Source organism: Anabrus simplex, chromosome 5, assembly GCF_040414725.1.
Source record: "Anabrus simplex isolate iqAnaSimp1 chromosome 5, ASM4041472v1, whole genome shotgun sequence".
Lineage (NCBI taxonomy): Eukaryota > Metazoa > Arthropoda > Insecta > Orthoptera > Tettigoniidae > Anabrus > Anabrus simplex.
The window spans coordinates 258,921,425-258,938,698 of NC_090269.1; the positions used below are offsets into that span (position 1 = coordinate 258,921,425).

Consider the following 17,274-nt stretch of genomic DNA (forward strand, 5'->3'; position numbering starts at 1 on the left):
TGAAATATACGCGGTAATAAGTCAGTTGATCTTTATTGGTATATTCCACAATGTACTGATGTCCGTTGTGGTCTTAGTGAAGTCCATAGCTGTGGAACAACTGTCAGCAGTTCAACACGGAACACTAGTTGTCACCAGGTATCAACTGTAACAATGAACTCTATAGGCTTTCCTCTATCTATCTTTTTACTGGGTGGACCTTCCCCTCCCCTGCTTGTGTATTCCACCCCTCCTTAGCCCACCGTGCAAGTGTCACTGTTAGACATACCCATGTTTAGTAGGCCTAATTTCCTGGAATGTTAGGTGTTCAGTGCAAATGTCAACACATTCCATCTCCGTGCAAGTGTCAGAACTTCGCTTTAATCGCTGTCAAATCTAAATGGCATGCGACCCTACGCTCCAACCTGATAATAATAATAATAATAATAATAATAATAATAATAATAATAATAATAATAATAATAATAATAATAATAATTTCGTGTGGCTATTTCTAGCCGAGTGCAGCCCTTGTAAGACAGACCCTCCGATGAGGGTGGGCGGCATCTGCCATGTGTAGGTAACTGCGTGTTATTATGGTGGAAGATAGTGTAATGTGTGGTGTGTGAGTTGCAGGGATGTTGGGGACACCACAAACACCCAGCCCCCCGAGCCTGTGGAATTAACCAATGATAGTTAAAATCTCCGAACCGGCCGGGAATCGAAGCTGGGACCCTCTGAACCGAAGGCCAGTACGCTGACCATTCAGTCAACGAGCTCCAACCTGATGAATGGGTGTGAAGCTGTATGAGTTGAAGTTACATTTCATAATATAAACTATCTATTTGCATGTTTCTATAGATCACCTCGTTCATATCTCAACTATTCTGAAGCTGTTCTTTCCTCTCTGATTAAAACCGTTCATTCCAAAGATAACATTGTCATACTAGGAGACCTTAATCTGTCCATCTCCTGGACTTCCCCTTCATTAGGTCAGCCTTCTAATAACCTTGACAAAGGGTATCTGGACGGTTCCCGGACAAATGCGGTCACGGACATTTGCGGTCACTGAGATAAACTTGCGCCCACTCACAGAAATTCCCCAGTTGTCACAGGACATGTGCGGTCACTGCAGCAGGGGGTGGGCCTCATTAGCTTAATTTCGGGGTATCCCCGCTAACCTCCCTAAGCACCTGGTCGCTCCTTGTAGATCAATTTCTCTCGCGGGCATTATTTAGAGATTGATACCTTCAGCCTCAAACACCATTCTATACCGAAACTTCCTGGTGTAAGTACTGTATTTACTAGTGTGCGCTGTAATGGAGTTGACAGTTACTAATCAGGGAAATCGTTGTGCACTTTACAAAGGTTATATGCACAGAAAGTATAGGAGAGTCAACCTGGTATCGTCACATGGGTGTGTCTGAATGAGAAGAACAAGTGTTAAGGATGGCTGAGGACAAGAGGCGAAGAAACACTTCATACCGTCGTTCATCAGTGTGGACCACCTGGAGAAGCGGCCTTCACAGTTAAAAAGCAGGTTCAAGAGGCAAAGAAGAGAGCAAGAGAAGAAGCGACTCCACTATCACAGATTTACGTACAGGAATTGGGTGATCTGCATAACAGGGGCTACGACTTTGTCACTGATATGCAAGCGCAAGGAACTTTAAAAAGAACAACGCGTCGGCAACGAAATCATGCACGCGAACTTCAAGTAGAGCCAAAAACAAGGACTCAGATAATTCTTAATGAAGAGGCGTTAAGGATGAATAATGGCAGCCCGTTCCTTTTAGCTGACGACGGCATGGGAGAAAGAATTAGTCTATAATTTTAGTGCCGAAAAAGGTAGAGAAAGTCTTGGACATTGTGCGCAACTTTTTATGGATGGCACGTTCAAGAGTTGCAGCAAACAGATCGCCCAGACTTACACCATTCATGCGGACTTTGAAGGCCGGAGTGATGAAAGCATCGTTTATCCAGTCGTCTTTGCGCTCCTGCCTAACAAAAAGAAAGAAACTTATATTCGTTTCTTTCACCGTATCTTGGAAGCGGGTCCCCACTGGAATCCTAAGAAAATCACTATTGACTTCGAAGCAGCTACGATATCAGCCCTACGAGAAGTATTTCCGTCAGCAGAGTTAAGTGGCTGTTTTGTTTTTGTTTTTTGTTTTTTCACATGAAGCAATGTCTGTGGAGAAAAGTACAGGAATTTGGCATGACGAGCGACTACAAGGAGAACGAACTTATATACGTCTCCACACCCGAATGTGTGCTGCTCTGGCATTTTTGAAGCAAGATGACGTTAGTGAGGGATGGCTGGTGATACATTGTAAGCTCCTTATACAGAAAACCGTACTGGCTTCTTCGACTATTTTGTTGACGTATGGCTTGAAAACAACGAGATACCAATCACGTGGATCTGTTACAAAAAGCGACATCGAACAACAAATGCTGTAGAGGGATGGCATCACAAGATCAACTCTTTAGTTGGAAATCCACATCCTCAATTCGACGATTTGGTGGTTTGTTTGAAGAAGGAAGCAGAAGCGACGAACTGCATGCACCTGAAACTGGAACTCAATCTTAAAGGTAAGAGGAGGAAGAATAAATATGTGAAGAAAGATGACAGGATTGAAAGAACCCTTAAGAAACATGAAGAAACTAGCGACATCAGGTCCTACTTAAAGATAATCTTCTTGCTGTTTCAGGTATTCCTAATGCAAATAAGTATGTACAAAGGAACAAAATTATAAAGACGTACCTAAAGCCGGCAAAAATAATTGACGGGGCTTAGTTTACATCTGATTTTAAACACGCCAAACTGACTTTAATGCAGTCATTATGCCAGTCCAAAGCCTGGATAAAGTGTGATGGAATCAGAATTTTAAAACATATCGTTTACTGTCGACCAAATTATTGTATGTACTCGAGTTTGAAGGTTGTGACCCCCTCTGGGTGCGGGACGCAGACGAATAATACATCCACGGTACCCCCTGTCGTAAGAGATGAATAAATGGGGCCCGGGGGCTCATAACTTGGGAGCGTGGGTTCGTAGGATCGAACCTGCCAAGGTGGGGCCAGAAGGCCAGCGCCTCAACCGTGTGAGCCACTGAGTCCGGCATTTACAGTATAATTCTTTCCAATCCCATTTTCTGCGAAAAATATGTTAGCCTGACGTTATTCTACAATAAATAAATAAATAAATAAATAAATAAATAAATAAATAAATAAATACAATAATTTAGCGATGGATTAACTTTTTGTTTTTCTAAAAATGAAGGACTGGTGCGGAATAAAACGGTGTCTTTTACGTTGGCCTACCTTTAATTATTCCACGACCGGGCGAGTTGGTCGTGCGGTTAGAGTCGTGAAGCTGTGAGCTTGCATTCAGGGGACAGTGTGTTCGAATCCCACTGTCGGCACACCAGGCAAATTCTGGGTCTCTACCTTAATTAAGGCCACGGCCGCATCCTTCCCACTGCTAGGCCTCTCCTATCCCATCGTCGCCATAAGACTTATCTGTGTCGGTGCGACGTAAAGCAAATAGCAAAAAAAAAATCCACGATAAATTAATAGGAAACTTATTTTTTGAATTAGTCTCTGATGTTTGTATATACAAATTCACTTGGTGGTGTGTTAAGAGTTCACATATCAAATATACGAGCTTGTATATCTGCGTGGTTGTTTATATCGTGATAGCCACGGGACCTTTTCGTGGTGGTGATGGTTACGGTTTTTGTAAGAAAGTAGAACGGTGCCACCATCCTCCCTTAACTAACCAGAAAAAAATTCTAATAGGTCCCGCTCTCTTTTAGGAAAAAAGAAGGGAAATGCCACGAAGGACGTGAAAATGTAAGACGGCCTGGGCTTGCAAACATCGTACCGTGGGAGTCGGAGGAGAACAAGAGTTGACCAAGATAGGCCGGATAGAAAATAGAAGAGAAGATTTTGATTTATAATAATTTATGTTATTTGATTTACGTCCCACTAACTACTTTTACGGTCTTCGGAGACACCGAGGTGCCAGAATTTAGTCCCGCAGGAGTTCTTTTACGTGCCAGTAAATCTACCCACACAACGTCGACCTATGTGACCATCTTCAAATACCACCGAACTGAGCCAGGATCGAACCTGCCAAGTTGGTGTTAGAAGGCCAGCGCCTTAACCGTCTGAGCCACTCAGCCCGGCATTTTGATTTATCATCTGCAGAATTGTATTTTACCAAAAACACTACATGACTTCAGACACACCCAGATGACGATGTTATGTTGGCTTTTCCTATACTTTCTGTACATATAACCATTTTCCTTATTAGTAACTGTCAAATCCATTACAGCACACAACACTAAATACTTACACCAGGAAGTTTCGATATAGAATTGTGTTTGTGTCTGAAGGTATCAATCTCTAATGCTGGCGAGAGAAAAATGTTGATCTGCAAGGATCGAGCAGGAGCTCAGGCAGGTTAGCGGGAATACCCTGAGATTAAGCTAATGAAGCCCACCCTGCTGCAGTGACCGCAAATGTCCTGTGACAACTCGGGAATTTCTGTAAGTGGGCACAAACTTACCTCAGTGATTTTGTGATGACCGCAAATGTCCGGACACCATCTGGACCACTATATTACTGGACTGAACTTCAAACAGTATGTCTTAGAAAAACACCTGCAGAAATAGTCTTCTTGACTACCTGCTTTCTTATAACGAGCCCTCATCTGTTTCTGTGGGACGAGATTTTATTAACTCCAACCACAAGTCCGTTGAAGCAACTTTATTCTCACTCCTCCCTGTGCTCCGAGATGTCATCGACCTGTCCTTAGGAGGTCTGTGCCTGTGTGGAGTAAAGTTGACTGGCAGACTGTGAATCGTACCCTGTCCCTGTTACCATGGCATTCGTTACACGTGGGTGAAGTTCAAGATGCAGTGGACTTATTTTATGATTGGACCCTCGCTGTGATCCGTGACCTCGTTCCTACCCGTTCGATGTCCAGAAAATTTCCCCCATGAAAGAAGAGAGATACGGTACTACAAGTTTTGAACTTAAAGGCGGGATTATTCAGAATATATTAATGGAGCCTGCCTTGAAGTAATACACAACAGTAAAATGTTCTGGTCTGTTATAAGTAACACAACAAACATATACCGGAAGTAGTAACCTGGGACCATTCTGTAGCCAGTGGAGCAGATAGACCTGGATTGTTCAATGAATATTTTACCTCTAATTTTGTTAAACCTGTTCAGTATGCTTATTTTCCTAAAATCATATCTGTTACTACCCATAGCCTCAGTAATATTTCTACCACTGTATCTGAAGTGTACTCCCTTCTTTCGTCTCTGTCAGAAAATAAACCCACTGGCCCTGATGCTATCAGTCCTATCTTCCTAAGAATACAGCAGCAGCTCTTTCATACCCTATTAGCGCGATATTCAATCGTTGCTTCTCAGTCAGCTACTTTCCGAGCTCCTGGAAACTTGTTTATATCACATCAGTTCTTAAAGGTGGAAAGAGGTCGGATATCGCAAATTATCACCCGCTCTCTATATTACCTGCTTTATCAATCATTTGTGAAAGGATGATCCACCAGTGTTTGCTTTCGTTAACAATTCCATACATATCCCCCCAGCAGCATGGTTTCCTTCCTGAAAGCTCCTGCGTAACTAACTTGGCTATCCTCCTCCATCATATCACGTCTGCCATTGCTATATCGACATTGCGAAAGCCTTCGTTACCGTGTACCACGTGCTTCTTGCACACACACTTTCTGGACGGTTTAACGTGCATGGGCGTCCCCTTGCTCTCATTAATAGCTTTCTGAGTGAAAGACTACAGCGCGTAGTCCATGATGGATGCAATTCTTCTCCCACCACCACCCTCTCTGGTATCCCGCAGGGCAGTGTCCTAGGTCCCCTTCTTTTTGCCCCGTTTATTGATGATGTTCTCGATACAGTTTCCCACCATTCATGTGAAATCCTTCTCTTTGAAGATGATTGTAAAATTTTCAAGTTGATCGATCCTCCCACAGACACAATGCACTAGATTCACTGTCACGTTGGTGAACTACATGGCGTCTTAAACCTCATCCCTCCAAGTGTTTCACCATTTCGCTCACACTTCGAATATATCCCGTTCTACCAGAATATCACCTACTGAACCAACTGATTACAATTATTGATAATCAAAAAGGAGTGCGTTTTGACAGTAAATTATTGTTTGTTTCGCACGTCAACAGGGTCACCTCACGTGCTGTCACTCCCTGGTTTACTCTACAGGATTTCTGACATCACAGATGCAAATGCCTTCGGAGCATTCTACGTTTCCTGTATCTTACCGATTGTTGAATACACCTCCCCGGTCTGGTCCATTTCTGTCTTTTGAAATCTCAGCCACCTTGACCGTGTACAATCTTTTTTCTGTGCTATCATCAGAGCCCGAGTCCCTGCCTGTCGGAACTGGAGCACTAACCAAGTGCTTGGGAAACTAAAACTCAAAACTGTTTCTGCGCGGAGGAAAGTAGCCGACCTAAAGCTGCTATACAAAGCAGCTAATGGTTTATTTAGGTCTCCAGAATTAGTTTCCTTATTCCCACTCCACGTCCCATCAAGTAGTACCAGACTGAAGACCCTATTCCCTATTCCTTACCCCCGGCTTTCTCTCACCCAAAGGTCCTTTTCTGTACGTATTCCAGCAATAATACCTTATCTAAATACAAGAACCTAGGCATCTTCGTATAGTATCCTTCCTTCTGTCATGATATTTCTCATATAACTTAATTTTCTTTTTGGTTGCTAACGGCCGTAGCCGTGTTGAAACACCGGATCCCGTGAGATCTCCGAAGTTAAGCAACATTGGGCGTGGTCAGGAATTGGATGAGTTGCCACGCGCTGTTGGTTGGGGGTAAGGGAATGGAGGAGCGGAAAGGAACTGGCCACCCTACCGCACGTAAACTCCGGCTCAGGAACACCTCTGCGGAGGTTCGGACCTGCCTTCGGGCAGAATAATCCTTACCTTACCTCTTTCTGGTTGTTTCCTGTTTCTTCTCCTGTATTTACTCTAAATGTATTTTCCTTTGTTCATGTCGTTGTTTATGTAAATATGTATTATACAGGACTGTACAATTTTTGTATATTTGTCCTTTGTACATATATATATTTCATTTTAGATTAATATCTATTGTACATAGCTCGGATCTTTGTAATTCAGCGTTGTGCTGTTGCTGATCCTGAATAAATAAATAAATAAAACATTCCTTTTACATTGAGAAGAGTTTCAAAATGTTTCTTCTATCTGCCAAATGACATCCTAGAATCTATAGTACAATGGGCTCACCTAATTTGCTGATCTGAAAATTTTCCGGTAAAAAATATTCCTTGCCTTTTATTCCATCATCTTCCCTGGGTGACTTTTTCAATAACGAAGTTTAGACAATCTTGGCGAAGTCAGTTCGATCTCCTGTTGTTCCTATCAACGTCCTCTCAAACTATTTATGACCATTCCCGCACGTTCCGCAGACATGAGTGTCTTCTTCGACCCAGCCTCGCCGGCCATCGATTTTGTCTCGCAATATCTCTTTTAGGAGGTGGTACTTATCGTTCCTCGTAATATATCATAAGAAGGTCGTCGTCTTCACCTTAGTCATGCTTCCTATCTCTCAATTCTCCTTCATGCGTTTCAGTACCACGGCACTGAAGATGTAATATGCCCATGAAATCCGCAGCCTACTTCGGAAAATCCTCATCTTAAAGGGCTCCTCTCTCATGTCTCAGCGCCAAACAGAAGTACTGAATACAAATAGCGCTTCACATATTTGTATCTTACCTTCAGTGAGTTTTCCATCTTTGAAAAGGTACATGCACTAGCTTTTTCTAACCGCACACGAATCTCCAAATCTTCAGTGACATAACTGCCAAGGTACTTCACCTTGACTATCTGTTCAACTTGTTTCCATAAATTTTCAAATAGACCCGCATAGTATGAGTTCTACTAACAGCCATGACTTTTGCCCTCACGGTGTTGATTTTTAGTCCAAGGATTTAAAATATAATAAAATAATTTCAATTTGACAACGGGAGTTAGATATGGACGCTTGGTGCGGATGAAAAGAGAAGGATTAAAGCATTTTAATTATGATGTTATCGAAGGATACTCAAGATTCCATGGATCGACAGAGTAACAAACCAGTCATGCAGACTGCGGACAAGGTACCGGGCTTGTGGAAACAATAACATGGAGAAGAGACACTTCGATGGGACATATTTTAAGACATGAGGAACTGTTACACGTGATATTGGAAGGCTAAGGCTCTGGGGAAGGAACAAATGCTAGAGGCAGACCCAGGATGGAGTACATCGACGAAATTACGGAAGACTTATGTTGCCGGACTTTCACAGAGCTGAAATGACTGGTTGTAAATCGCACAGCATAGGAAACTGCTACTAACCAATCTTAGGACTGTAAACTCAATGGAGAAAATTCGTTTTCGATATTAGCTAAATGTAATAAATCACATCCATTTGTATGAACTTATAATCATATGAAATAAATCCTTCTTATTCAGGCAAAGTTTATAAGATACAAGTAATATCCTCAAAACTGAATTATTATCAATATATTTTTCACTTCGTGCTTTCATTCAACTGAGAACTTTTTCTTTGACAAACGGGGTGGTTGTACAATAAAAATCTCGAAAAAATTCAAAAATTCGTTATAAACTGTCAATTAAACAGCAGTTAAATAGCTCACTGATCTTTTATGACGCTAAGTGTTACTGAACTCTTTTATCACACGTCTTTTATGTCAGGATTTCTTTTAAATTTGGAACTTGGATGAACAAATGAATTTTTTTAAATTATTACTCCATTTTTCTATTGTTAGTTCTGCAGGCTTCTTAATATCAGTCCACGGTTGCATTTTGTGGAGTTCGATCTACTGCTAATGATGTTACTGATTAAAATTCACTTTTTCAGATATAGCCTCCAAATATGGAAAAATCCAATATTGACAGAAATGTCCCACTTATCTCTGGAGGAACTTTGGAAATATATAGAAAAAACTACAAGTGAGTAGACTACTTTACTGAAAGAAAAGGCATAGTTCAAATATATATGGCCCGGAAATTGTACATGTATCATGTAAAGAATATCTCTTGTAACCATACAGATTTTGTTTGTTTGTTTGTTTGTTTGTTTGTTTGTTTAATGAGTCTTAGCATGAAGGCTGGTTGGATATCAGTGGGCATACATAGCCTTTTACATATTGCATTAAATCTTCTATCTCTTCATATATTCTTTCGATTTCCTCATCATCCGCTGAACTAGTAGGCATATAGACCTGCACTATTGTGGTATAAATTGTTGGAATGATAGGTTCATCAACTGTTAGGTTTTCACCTTGATTCTTTAACACTCATGAAGTTCTTGTGCATGCTATTTCACAATGGTTGAAACCTGTGCAACTTCCCAGCAGGAGCACTGTTGCAAGCAAGCCTAGGCGTCACTTAAGAAAGTACTAGGGATTTTTTTTCTAGGGGCTTTACGTCGCGCCGACACAGATAGGTCTTATGGCGGCGATGGGATAGGAAAGGCCTAGGAGTTGGAAGGAAGCGGCCGTGGCCTTAATTAAGGTATAGCCCCAGCATTTTCCTGGTGTGAAAATGGGAAACCACGGAAAACCATTTTCAGGGCTGCCGATAGTGGGATTCGAACCTACTATCTCCCGGATGCAAGCTCACAGCCGCGCGCCTCTACGCGCACGGCCAACTCGCCCGGTGCTAGGGAATTTAGGAGTGAGGTAGTTTCCCGTTACTTTCCTAACTTAGCTAGAAGATGCTATTATACCTGCAGTTTACCAAGCGCACTTTAATGCACACACTAACCGACCATGTGAGTAATAATTTCACACTATTCTTAACAGGCATCGGCTGCATAATTCATACCTCACAATCGGTTCAATTCATACTATTAAAACCTGAGACAGGTCAATGAAGGTAACACATTTTGTTCTAGTCCATACCAGAAGATAGTGAAAACACTATGCCCTGCTAAAACTAGATCTGTGTTTAACTCTTCACATGGGACGCTGCGAAAGTAAAAGGGTGAACGCACAAGGAATGAAGGTACTTTATTTTAGTTTTGATTTCTGAGCCACGGAGTAATGTGCGTGAACCTTATTGTATTCACACTTCTTTGCTTTTGATAATAAGCATTGAAGAAATCCGAGCAAAGAGTTGAGTGATGTAGCCATGAGTACGAAGGACAAACTCAACAGCTCCCCGCCTTGTTTACACAACATTCCGCCTGCGAAAACGGCTATGATAATATTTTTAGAGAAATACTGATCCGCAGCACATACATAATGAAGAGCGAGAACTGTTTGACAATATTCGCACAATATTGAACCTGAGGTGACAGAATCTTACCGAATAAAGTTCTATCTCACATAGTTGCAAAAACGGTAAGTTGTCTGTGCGTTTTCAAATACACTAAATTTCAAAAAGCAAGCGCCCGAAATTAAGACCTAGAAGAATTCTGCCTTGTAGTTGTAAATAATTTGCAAAAACATTGTACGACTGACTAATCGCCATACCTCCTGCAAAACTAGAAGACATACGCGAGTTAATTCCGCATATTCCTTTACCGTGGAGGACGTTCTTTGTCAACATCATCGTCACTCAGTCCGTCTCCGTAGCGTGACGGTTATCACCATTAACTGCCGTCCTCGTGGACCCGGGTTCGATTCCCGAACTGACAGAAATTTAAGAACGGCAGGAGGGCTGGTATGTGGTGAAAAATGAAATGGCGTATGGCTTTTAGTGCCGGGAGTGTCCGAGGACATGTTCGGCTCGCCAGATGCAGGTATTTTCATTTGACGCCCGTAGATGACCTGCGCGTCGTGGTGATGATGATGATGAAATGATGATGAAGACACATACTCCCAGCCCCCGAACCAGAGAAATTAACCAATGATAGTTAAAATTCCCGAACCTGCCGGGAAGCGAACCCGGGACCCCTGTGACCAAAGGCCAGCACGCTAACCATTTAGCCATGGAGCCGGACTGGTACATGCAGCTCACCTCCTTCGGAGTGTGCCTAAACAGAGCTGCACCACTTCGGGATGAGGAAACGAGTGTAATGTACTGTATCGTCACTCAGTGTCAAGAAGCTCAGAATCAAGAACAAGAGAATGGCAACATGACCAGCTACGAATGAGCAACATAATTTGATGTTTTGTGATAGAAGACGTGGCTGGAGATAAGCTGTGTCTTAACGTCCTAATGTGTTCTTTAGAGGTATTTTTAAAACGTAGAATACTTTACAGAAAATGGTCCAGCTCATTGGCTGAATGGTCAACGTACTTACCTTCTGTTCAAAGAGTCCCGCGAATTTTAACCACGATTAGTTAATTGCTCGAAATCAGGCGCTGGATATTCGCGATAGTTTTAATACACACCTTCATTTACATACAACATATATTACTAATTACTACAGAAGCATGAGTCCTTCCACGTAGGTTAGCATCAGCATGGGAATCCAGGCGTAAAAAAATGGTTTAACCCACAGAAGTGCCACACGAATAACTGGGAAGAAGGCCAGGAATGAAAAAAGTAGTATACAGATAATTGAAAATGATTCAATTACATGTTATCTTAATAAATATTTTCATCTATAAAATAAATATAGGATTAGCATTAGGAAGGGCATCGGCTGTAAAACTGGTACAAATCAGGATCAAGTGACGGCATCCAATAAATTCGGTTAAGGCCAGGAAGAAGAAGAACAATATGTAAAATAAGTAAATAACATTTGAAAATATAAGTAAATAACATTTGAAAGTTCTTCTTAGTTGAGTTTGCCCGAATGATAATGTCGAACTTTTTTTTCTCTAATCATGTATTTGTTGAATTCACCCTTTGTATTCACAACGCTTCATATACATTAGTGACAGTAAACATGAATGCCATTTGTTTAACACTCTTGGAATTGTAACATATTTCCACCGTCTATGGAAGAGTATCGGAAGTTTATTCTTGCAGAAGTTCTCTAATGCACTGGAAGCAAACAACAAGTAGTTGTCCCGTTTAAGCACCCTCCAATGCCACTGACCTCAACCAGGTTCGAATTTTTTATCCATAGAAGATGAGAAAAACAACTGACTGACTGAGATTATTTGTAAGGAAACTAAACTGCCCCACCTCTTAACTTCTCAATCCGTTAAAAAGACGATTCCTTTCGATGAACACTGAGTTCGTTGAGTCGAGCTTGAGTTTACAAGAATTGATTTAAGGAGGTTTCTCGTTGCTGAAAAATATTCCAATTCTTTAACATGATGTCAATATATCTTATAAATGACGAATTATTCAGTGGCGGTTCGTGACATTTCATTGATGAGGATCACATTATGGTTTAAATAAAAGAACGAACTGCGTGACATTACAGCCCTAAGACACCTTGGCCTACCAAGCGACCGCTGTTCAGCCTGAAGGCCAGCAGATTATGAGGTGACGCGTGGTCAACGCTCTTGGCCGTTATTCTTGACTCTCTAGAACGGGACTGCTGTCTCGCCATCAGATAGCTTCTTAATTGTCCTCACGTAAGCTGAGTGGACCTTGAACGAGTCTTCGGTTCCAGGTAAAAGTCCCGCACCTGGGCGGAAATCGAACCCGGAATCTCTGGGTAAGAAAAATTCACTATCCGTAGACCACGGGGCCGGAATGGCTTAAAAACAGACACTGATAATAAGAGTCTAATCTACACACATATTTACACAGGGAATTATAAGCTTTAAAGAACAATATGTCATGGCACCTCTAAGCTTACTTGTAGTTCACCCTTCTTTCTTTAGCTGTGGCAAATCTCTTGCTCACTTGCTTATTGAATCTGTATTTCCACTGAGCATCCTCTTTAGTATGGAGAACATCGTCAGCGCATTTAACGTCTCAGTTCCATTGCATTTCTCAGGAAATGTATGTATTGTGCTCAACGCACTCTTTTTGTACAACGCTACCAATACTCTTGAGCACCAGAGCTACACAGAGTAACTTTTCTCTTCGGATATCCGAAGTTCCAAATTTTGCTTATTATTTGCTTATTTTAGCTTCCGTAGCCTATTTGAAAGTTTAATGCCTTTTCTGAGTTGTTATGGGCATTTTCTGATGATATTTACATACTAAATTTAATAAGTCAGTCGAAATAATAATTCTAATGTGCTGTGTTAATTATTTTTCTACCGATTTTTCCACACCTGTCACGGGTGCGAACTGTGTCGTACATGTGGATCTGGCGCAGTTTTACGGCCGAATACCCTGCCTAACGCCAACCCTATGTGGAGGGATGTAAACACTATTGCGTGTTTCTGTGGTGTTTGATGGTGAGATGTGTTGTCTGAATATGAAGAGGAGAGTATTGGTACAAACGCAAACTCCCAGTCTCCGAGCCAGAAGAATTAATCGATGCTATTAAAATCCCCAGCCCGCCCGGGAATCGAACTCAGGACCCTCTGAACCGAAGTCCTCGACGCTGGTCATTCAGGCATGGAGTCAAAAATTGTACTGTATTAATAATAAATAGTCCGAATCTATGAAGTAGTGGTTAGTGTGATTAGATGCCACCCCTGGAGACCCGGTCCGATTTCTGGCTCTGCCACAAAATTTGAAAAGTGGTATGAGGGCTGGAACGGGGTCCATTCAACCTCGACAGGTCAACTGAATAGAAGTGGGTTCGATTCCCACCTCAACCATCCTTGAAGTGGTTTTGATGATGATGATGATGATGATGCTTGTTGTTTAAAGGGGCCTAACATCGAGGTTATCGGCCCCAGAAGTGGTTTTACGTGGTTTCCCACTTCTCCTCCAGGCAAATACCGGGATGGTCTAAAGGCCACGGCCGCTTCCTTCCATTTTTTCTCTTTTTTTTTTTTTTTTTTCTCTATCCCTTCCAAATCTTCCCATTCTCCCACAAAGTCCCTGTTCAACATAGCAGGTGAAGCCTCCTCTCCAGTTGTATCCATCTGACTCAAAGTGTCATGCTGCAGGACACTGTCTTTGCGGCGGTAGAGGAGGAATCCCTCGCTGAGTCTGAGAGAAAAAAACAACCCTGAACGGTAAACGGATTTTAAAAAAAATAGAAAAATGAATAGTAAACAAAACAATTTCATTTTAATTTCATAGAGAGAAAATAGCATTTACAATAACGATATTTTCATATTGCACAAATTTCTACAGAAAATTTCACTCCACAAGCCAACTGGCCGAGAGGGTTGTCGGTTTTCGTACCTGCTACGTAAGTAATAAAATGTGATGCAGAAGTGTATTAAGTAGCTTATATCAGACCATGTCCGCCTCTGTGGTGTAGTGGTTAGCGTGATTAGCTGCCACCCCCGGAGGCCCGGGTTCGATTCCCGGCTCTGCCACGAAACAAGTGGTACGAAGACTGGAACGGGGTCCACTCAGCCTCGGGAGGTTAACTGAGTAGAGGTGGGTTCGATTCCCAACTCAGCCATCCTGGAAGTGGTTTTTCGTGGTTTCCCACTTCTCCGCTTCCTTCCCTCTTCCTTGGCTGTCCCATCCCTCCACAAGGCCCCTGTTCAGCCGCCTGGGCGAGGTATTGGTCATTCTCCCCAATTGTATGCCCGACCCAATGTCTGAAGCTCCAGGACACTGCCCTTGAGGCGGTAGAGGTGGATCCCTCACTGAGTCCGAGGGAGAAACCGACCCTGGAGGGTAAACAGATTAGGAAGAAGATATCAGACCATTTTTATTACTTTACTCCTCATTTTCGTTATCTAAAGTGCCTAATCATTATTTTACTTCCTACATCCTAAAGGTTAAGTGCGTACTTATTTGCCTGCCTATTTTAGCGAAATAAGTGTCTGAACTTCCAGGCTCTAGTTATGAGCTACTTTTCTCAGCCACAATTTGGAGAACATGGGGGCTTCATTCAATCCATCCCTGACCCGGTCGAATTACTGGAAACAGGCTGTGGATTTTCATTCATACTTCAAAAGTCTGCTCCTCTGAAGCCAGATTTCGCAATTTATAAATGTGTGTCACCCTCCTTATAAGGTCAAAACCTGCGTGCGATGTACAGTAAAATGGTCCGGCTTCATGGCTGAAGCGTAGTGGCTTCGGTTCAGAGGGCCACGGTTTCCATTCCCGGCTGGGTCGGAGATTTAATTTTGTTCGATTAATTTCTCTATTTCAGGGCTGGGAGTTTGTGTTAATGCACATCTTCATTTATATAGAACACATCACACAAGAATTCACCACAGAAACACGCAAAAGTGAATACAATCTCTTCGCATAGGAAAGTCAGGAAAGTCATCCAGCCGTAAACGCAGGCTGAATGCATGCAAAGGAAAAGGGCAGAAAGAAGAAACACAATGTGTTTATAAGTGCATGCAAAGAGAAACATGTACTTTCATAGCTAATAATACTTTATCACTACATAACGATTTATGTACATTGGGAAGGCACTTGACACTGTGACATTACGCCCCGGCCGACACTGGAATTATTTAATAATACCTTCCACGCCATTGACAATGAAAATCCACAGCCTTTTTTCAGTCATTCGACGGGTCAGGAATGGCATGAATGAAGCCCACTCTAGCGGCGAGGATAGGAATTGTGCCGGCTGCCGAAGCCCGTCGCACTACTCTGGGACAAAAATTAATGACTGACAGATGCAATGATATTAGAGAGTGTTGCTGGAATGAAAGATGACAGGGAAAACCGGACTACCTGCAGAATAACCTGTCCCGCCTCCGCTTTATTCAGCAGAAATCTCGCATAGTGACCGGGATTTGAACCACGAAATCCAGCGGTGAGAGGCCGGCGTGCTGGCATCTGAGCCAGGCAGGCACTCCCACATCATTAATATAGTTAAATTCTTTGGGGACTTCCTTAGGTTCAGCGTGGAAGGAGATAAATTACAAATGTTAACTTACCTTGGGTCGAGGACATTGTCTCCTGTAGATATGATGACACCATCTAGTCCACACAGGTAATACACTACACAAGAACACGGCCCGTCACTACACACACATGTGTCCCACGTACTCTCGTCGGAAAACGAGCTGTTCTGAGCTGAGGCGAATGTGACAAGGATAACAGAGACATAGCATACGATCAGCTGCTGAGACATTATCCGTCCACACCTGTGCATCGCGCAGCAGTAACTGAACAGCCTGTCTTGTCCAGCTAGTGCCCAAGGCCAGAAGAGCGCCTGTCAGACAACTTCTGCACTACGCTATTCCCTTTCCAATTCATTCACCTGAACTGTCTCACGCACTTTGGCATTTCTTGTCTGAGACTTCCACTCCAGTAACACCCACATTGTTGACTGTTGCGTAATAAACCCGGACATGTTATGACATCCATTACCTACGTAAACTACACTCAGTGACGCAGCCCACTTTTCGGTCAGCCCTTCTTCCCTGAGGAAATAATTAAAATAATGGATTATACTGAAAAATACTAGGTCTTCAATATACAAGGGAAATGTCTGCTGAACTTACGCATAGTTGAATGTTAACAATAGGAGGCTCAGTTCGATCACATATTATTCACTCGGGGATTGTACCATTCTGGACATGAACTACTATTGCTACCTGTCCTGGCAGAAAGTACGTGATTTATTTTTTCGTTGGTAGCGGTTACGATTTATTACTCACTCTGATTTAAGTTTTGGTGGTAGAAGAATACATTAGCAATAATTTAATAATTGTGACAAAACAGGCGGCTGAGGCGCTGGCCTTCTGGCCCCAACTTGGCAGGTTCGATCCTGGCTCAGTCCGGTGATATTTGAAGGTGCTCACATAGGTTGGCCTTGTGTGGGTAGATTTACTGGCACGTAAAATAACTCCTGCAAGACAAAATATCGGCACCTCGGAGTCTCTGAAAACCGTAAAAGTAGTTAGTAGGACGCAAAGCAAGAAACATTATTATTATTATTATTATTATTATTATTATTATTATTATTATTATTGTTGCTACGGGGTTACCCGTGGACCACCAGAGGTGAAAGAAGGTGTCGGGGTGCATGGGTTGTAATTTTCTTAACTGTCTGACTAAATTTACAAATATTATATAAAACTGCATTTAACTTGAAAAATCTGAATATCTGCATTTAAAATGGAAATTATGAAAATTAACATTCATTAAATAAAATACACACTCGTCGGAACTTGTACTCACACTTACTTGTTACCTGCTTACTTACACATACGTTATTTGAAGGGCGCCAGCTGCCACTCAGTGCAGCAATAATAGAATGAGACTCTTGACTATCTCTAGGGTGTGGG

At 42.2% G+C, this 17,274-nt stretch overlaps 1 protein-coding gene across 1 annotated transcript in view; it reads right to left on the reverse strand.

Moving 5' to 3' along the window:
• The window catches only part of LOC136874821 (phenoloxidase-activating factor 2), a 172,261-nt gene extending 156,070 nt beyond the window's left edge, over positions 1–16,191 (reverse strand). Inside the window, exon 1 of the mRNA XM_067148498.2 lies at positions 15,919–16,191. Coding sequence (XP_067004599.2) covers positions 15,919–16,136 — 218 coding nt within the window. The 5' untranslated portion in view covers positions 16,137–16,191. The remainder of the gene's footprint in view (positions 1–15,918) is intronic.
• Positions 16,192–17,274: the final 1,083 nt, after the last annotated feature.